The 6,243-nt window shown below is 33.9% G+C and overlaps 1 protein-coding gene across 7 annotated transcripts; it reads left to right on the top strand.

The window, feature by feature from the left end:
- The first annotated feature begins 201 nt into the window (after nucleotides 1–201).
- On the top strand, nucleotides 202–3,301 carry LOC112284209 (riboflavin biosynthesis protein PYRD, chloroplastic). 7 transcript variants are annotated; one of them, XM_024523806.2, is made up of 6 exons: nucleotides 202–472; nucleotides 912–1,454; nucleotides 1,774–1,942; nucleotides 2,075–2,204; nucleotides 2,451–2,639; nucleotides 2,811–3,301. In XM_024523806.2, the coding sequence occupies exons 2-6, from the start codon at nucleotides 918–920 to the stop codon at nucleotides 3,271–3,273; spliced, it is 1,488 nt and encodes a 495-aa protein (XP_024379574.1). In that variant the 5' UTR covers nucleotides 202–472; nucleotides 912–917; the 3' UTR covers nucleotides 3,274–3,301. The 7 variants fall into 7 exon arrangements, with proteins under 7 accessions (XP_024379574.1, XP_024379573.1, XP_024379575.1 ...); XM_024523805.3 differs by having other exon boundaries at nucleotides 213–480; XM_024523807.3 differs by having other exon boundaries at nucleotides 232–472; nucleotides 903–1,454.
- Nucleotides 3,302–6,243: the final 2,942 nt, after the last annotated feature.

The raw sequence follows: 6,243 nt of genomic DNA, 5'->3' as shown, positions 1-6,243 counted from the left end.
AAAGAATAAAATAAAACTAAATAGTCTACGGCAATTTGATAGATTAATGCAAAGTAGGGGAAGGGGGACGGTCGACGTGTGGAAGCAGTGGCGGCTGATCCATCCATGCGGGCATCTGTGCATCCATCTGTCCATCCCCCGCGGCTCCACCGAACCAACCCTGAGCCTAGGTTCAAAAGTCCTCAGCTCGACAAACTCGACATGGACTCGATAGGACTTCATTTGGGCTGGCGTAGACCCCTTAAATTTGGATGTAGATGATTGCCAGCCGGCGCCTCTTGGTTCGGGCAGTCGAATTTCTTCGCAGAGGAGGCTCAGCTTCAGATTCCAGCATCAGGTGTTGGCTTAGCGTGTGACTGATTATTGAACATCTTCACATTGTACTTTTCCGATTGCTGTCGGAAATTCCACCAAGACCCGTCATTATTTTCTTCAGTGTGATATCTGTCTCCGGCTCGCCTGGCATTTGCGGGTATGTGGGTATGTTTTTCTGTTTGGTTCATATATCTATTTCGGAGCCTGATCCTCTGTAATCCTAGGTTATATTTTCGATTTCTTGGATTCTCAAGTGAGGGGATGGATCTTAGTTGTTTCTTCGGCATCTGTTTTAATGCAGTGCATACCCTCTGATAGTTACAGTTTCTTCTCTCCTTTTCACTTATCTTCTCTTGAGAATATGCAAAATGTATTGATGCTCTTTCCACAATGCATGTTTAGAATGTAATTGGAACCATTTTTCTCGTGAATTCTTAGCTGCAGGCATTTGTGGTCTCTGCTTTGTGAATGTCTTTCTATTGAACAGTTGTGTAGTGTCTTTTAGATGTGTATGAGGACCGAACGTTGTAGTTGTGAATGCAGATATTGGGTTTTGATCTCTTGCACGTCTCATCCTAATTGTGTAGAATCCGCAGGATTGGATGTACACTGTGAATACTACAGTGGCTATGGCGCCTTCGTTATCTTCCGTTCAAGCTGGCACGGGCACTAGGAGCTCCGTTGCATCTACAACCACTTCTCTTGGACGACCTCTGCGCACTCTCCCTTCCCTCCGTTTACCCTCTCTCCGAATCGGTGTCCTTGCACCAAGTTGTAAATCCTCGCATATTCATTGGATATCATTATCTTCAAGCTTCTTGGCCAATTTTTCAGCAATTAGAAACAGAGCGTCAAGCAATGCGATGTCAAACCTTCTCGTTTTCAGGAGGCACTCCTACTCAAATAAGATGATTTCAATCAGATGTGCAATTTCATCAGCGCCTAATGCAAGTGGGGAGTCCATATTGCCGCAAGGGGCAACAGAAGTGGACGCATTTTACATGAGGATGTGTGTGGATCTTGCAAGGCAAGCAGTTGGAAAAACTTCACCCAACCCAATTGTGGGTTGTGTTATTGTCAAGGATGGCAGGATTGTTGGCCGCGGGTTTCATCCCAAGGCTGGAGAACCTCATGCTGAGGTAAGCTTCCGAATGGCACAGTTTTCTTCAACCCTCGAAGGTTTTCTAGCTGAATGTGGTGACATGAACTTGTATTCCACAAAGGAGGTGTTTGTTGAAGTTTTGAATCCATCTAGTTTTTATAGCACTGGTCCTCTTTTATTTGTTTGAGAACTACAAGCATCATATAGTAATGTGGTGGGAGAATGTTCATCCCAAGGTTATTTGCTCCAGAATAAATCATTTTCCTTGGTTTCATTGAAGTTGGCATTCATCATATGTTACACTGTCCAAGACTTGAGTTTGTCCTTAGAAGAGCAACCTCATCTTGTGGTGGCAGGTGTTCGCCTTGAGAGAAGCAGGGCCCTTGGCACAGGGTGCAACCGCTTATGTCAGTCTTGAGCCGTGCAACCACTACGGTCGGACCCCGCCCTGCAGTCAGGCATTAGTGAAGGCTAAGCTGAAGCGTGTGGTTGTCGGTGTCGTCGATCCAAACCCTCAAGTTGGAGGTAGGTTTATTCGCTGGAATACACCCATCTCTTGTTTTGGTAGATGATACGATGGCTGGAGATGAACATGGTTCTCGTACTGCCGATCTGTTGCTGCTGTAAATTCAATGCTTTGATTTTTATTTGATACAGGAAAGGGCATCAAGACATTACGAAATGCAGGAATTGAAGTCGTGGTGGGTGTGGAGGAAACGCTTTGTTTGAAAGCAAATGAAAGCTTTATGCACCGGATGGCCACTGGTCGGCCCTTTGTCACCCTTCGGTATGTCTGTCACTCTTCCTCTCTTACTTTTCATTAGTTCCCAGGAAGAGCATACGTTATTTCGCACGAATCCATGTACCTGCAGTTGCTTTAAATTTCACGTTCGTTGAAATTGATCATTTTGCTTGTCCCTTCAATTCATGATAATACAATTTCGTTCCTTTATGTATCTACTCCATTTTAATTATGTTATTCAGCTGGACGTAACTGATCCATCTACTCGGCCAATCATTCCTGGTATTTTAGGTATTCCATGTCAATGGACGGTGGGTTTTTGGGAAACATGGGGCTTAGCAATGCACAAGGAGGCCTATACAGTAAATTGTTGCAGGAGAATGATGCTGTCGTGATTACAGATGCGGCTGTCTTAGATGATCCAGATCTCCTCTCCTCTGAGCCAGGCGCCAAGCAACCTCTGCGCGTGATCCTTGCCAGGTAATTTGCTTGATGTTACCATTCTGTCGCCGCATTTGTTTTCTATCTGTAGTGCACGTTCTAATGATCAACTGGGATATTCCACAACTCCTTTAGAATCTTGTCAGCATGTAATTTCATAGAACTGAATGAAAAGTAATGGGTTTAAGGGAATATTTCTCGTGGGTGCAGGTCTCTGGATCTGCCAGTGGAGTCGAAAGTCTTTGACACATCGTATGCCAAGACCCTGGTGCTGGCCGACCAGAAATCATGCATTGACGACATCCAGAGAAAGAGTGCAGATGGGAAATCTATAGAAGCCAGGTTACGAGCGGGAGGCGTGGATGTAGTGATGATGAACGATTTAACCTTGGAGAATGTCTTGAGTGTGTGTTACCAGCTCGGAGCCACCTCGGTTCTACTAGATTCTAGGGGTCCTGTATCTTCAGGCCTGGAGAACTTCCTGGGACAGCAAGCCCTGGATGAAGAGGCGGCTCAAAAAGTGGTTGTGCAGGTAGCGCCTATATTTCTTGGAGAGAACAGAACTGAACCATGCTTCCGCATGGACAGTGATCTAGTCAAATTAGAGAGAGTGTCCAGTCACATGGTAGGCCAGGATGTTGTTATTGAAGGTTATTTTCCTGAACGTTCTTAAAGGATCTTCCCAGGCGCCCCTTGGTACATGTAACATTTCTATTTGGTCTTGCATCTCTAAGTTTTTATAACACACAATAAACATGATGTATATTCTCTTCTATATTCTTAGATTAGATTAAAATATTTTCTTGATAACAAATAATAAAATCATCTAAAATTTTTCAAGAAATATTATTAATTAGATATTAAAAAATAGTTAGAACATTTATGAGTCTAAAATGCATGACATTCTATTCAAAATATCTATATCCAATTCAAAATACAATCTTCTATTCATTTCATTTTTTATGTGTATCAAATTTGTATACTCCTTGTAGATCTTTTTTTATATAAATCTTTGCTTAATTCAATTGATCAAAAAGTCACAATATCAAAAGTAGTAGATATCTATTTTTGATGGTAATCTTGTTAAATCCTCAATAATCCATAGTCATCCATAGTGATCCATCTTTTTTCTTCATAAACAAGATATACAATCATATAAAAACTTTGTAAAAAAAATTGATCTTAAGAAATTAACTTGATCTTAAGTAAAAATTAATTTTAAATGATAGTTATACGATGGATTCTAAGAAAGTTTAAACTATCATGGATTGGAAAATATTAAGAACAATAAGAGATTTCTAATATTTTTTTAAAATTTGCCAATTATCATCTAATTTTTATCAAGAAATTTTCTTAAGTTGCAACTTCATTTAGATGTTTGACTTGTAAAGACAACCTTGAGTGGAATAAAGAAGTTGAAGATGTATTTGAAGTTCTAAAGATAGTTTTTATTTGTACACCAATCTTGTATTGTGTCAACTATTTTAATGCCTTTTTTTTATGGAAATAGCTCAATTAGACATTATTTTGAATGCGATATTGACACAAATGGAAACAAATGACAAACTTCACTTAATAGCTTTTTATTTAATTTTTTTTGTAATAATTAAGATTAATATTAAAATAATAAAAAAAAAGAACTTTTTTTGATTGTGGATTCATTTCAAGAATAGCACCATTATTTTGAAGGTACTTATAGTCAAGTAACTATTTAAACAAATTATAAGAACTTCAAGTATTTCATATCAATATATATTTTGAATCATTATCAAATCTATTAGACCATGTTTTTGCTAAGATTTAAATTCAAGATTATTTATTGATTAAAAAAATAAGATTTATCAAATATTCGTTCTAGGTATTCTTATTTTATACCAAAAGAAGAAGATATAAATTTTAATCAACAATGTACTACTCTTTTAAAGCCGAAGCAATTTCATCTTATATAATAAAATCAATATTGACTATTGATTCAACTTTTTTTGATTAAATTTAATTAAATATATTTTTGGATCTTTTTATTAAAGATAATAAAAAAAATTCTTCTAAATTTCATAATATTTTTAAGTTTGAATTAAAAAAAATCTACACTATTTGAAAAACACTTACATATTTTAGAAGATAAAACACAACTACATATTTTTCAAGCTACTTACAATTTTATAGTTGCAGGATATTTTGGATACAATAAGATATTGGAATTAATATCAAGATATTTTTGATGGCTTCAAATATAAAAGGTAGTTAAAGACTTTGTACAATCATGTGATATTTATTCAAAATCAAAAACTTTATATCTTTGACCTCAAAAACTTTTTCAACCACTAATTTAGACATAAAACTATCTTCTAATTTTTAACTTCAAATCAATAGACAAACATAATAGGTAAATTAAGTTTTAGAATAGTATTTGAGATATACCATCAATTACCGTTAAGATGATTAGATAATTTTTTTTATATTGACAAAATTTGCCTGTAATAATATATTATATATATATATATATATATATATATTTTATTAATTATGATTATTATCTATAACTTGATATTTGTGACTTCTCAAAAATTGATAATTCTATAATAAATGACTTGGCAAATCATTTATAAGAGTTACTTGTAAAAATAAAGATACAATTAAAAAAAACTTAAGAACAATAAAATATTAATATAGATGTTTATTGTAAAAAATAACCTTAATTCCGAGTTGGAAATAAAGTATGGTTTTTCTATTGTAACATAAAGATTAGTTGTTTTTATCACAAGTTGGATTATCATGGACTCAAACCATTTATTATTTGTCAATAGATCAATCTAATTGCTTATGGATTATACCTATAAGAGTCTATAAAGATCTATCTTGTATTCTATTTATTCTTTTTGAATTATACAAGATAGTAGATATATCAAAAAGAAGACAAATTTCACTTTTTTCTTTTTTTTATAAAAATTGACTATAATTAAGATTTTGAAGTAGAAGAAGTCTTACACTTAAGGTGGTGCCAAAATAGGTTGGAATATCTTATACATATATACAAATATAATATTAGTGAACATATATGAAAGCCAATTAAGAATCTTAGTAATGTTTTAAATAAAGTTGATACTTTTTTAATCTTTTAAAATAACGATAAAGAATAAAAATAAATAAATAAATATATATATTTATTGAAGATTGTATTCTATCTTCTATTTTTATCTGTAATTTTTTTTTATATTTGTGGGACTAAAAAGATGAAAAATCAACAATTAAAAGATTCAATATATAAGCTATTTTTTGATAAGTTTTTAGATGAAGCATTGAAATTGTTATAGGCTTCAAGACAATGTAATAGAGATAAAGATCTTGAAGAACGACATGTTCTTCATTAAATAGATGGTGAGATATAATGTATTTGATATCAAAGTTTTAATTATAGACTTTCAATGTTTAGTGATATTATTAAAGCTATGATCCATATATGATAATATTTTACATATTTTATTTGAAAGAAATTTCTAAAACCTTAATAGTTATCAAATAAGGGAATATTTTTTTGTCTTATTATGAGATATTAATAATGGTTGAGAAGACTTATCAACTATCTTCAAAAATAACAAAGATAAGAGTATACAACAAAATTAATTTGTTGCATCTTAGACTT

The sequence above is a fragment of the Physcomitrium patens genome, chromosome 7 (genome assembly GCF_059467195.1).
Source record: "Physcomitrium patens ecotype Gransden chromosome 7, ASM5946719v1, whole genome shotgun sequence".
NCBI classification, from domain to species: domain Eukaryota; kingdom Viridiplantae; phylum Streptophyta; class Bryopsida; order Funariales; family Funariaceae; genus Physcomitrium; species Physcomitrium patens.
Note: the sequence above shows the minus strand (reverse complement) of the source record. Positions and strands in the feature narration are given on the sequence as shown.

Bases quoted from the DNA above. Each gene is read 5' to 3' on its own strand.
- LOC112284209 (XM_024523803.3), top strand. From the start codon at position 611: ATGCAGTGCATACCCTCTGATAGTTACAGTTTCTTCTCTCCTTTTCAC. The intron at 1,455-1,773 runs GTAAGCTTCCGA...TTGTGGTGGCAG, and splicing joins CTGGAGAACCTCATGCTGAG to GTGTTCGCCTTGAGAGAAGC. The intron at 2,640-2,810 runs GTAATTTGCTTG...TCGTGGGTGCAG, and splicing joins CTGCGCGTGATCCTTGCCAG to GTCTCTGGATCTGCCAGTGG.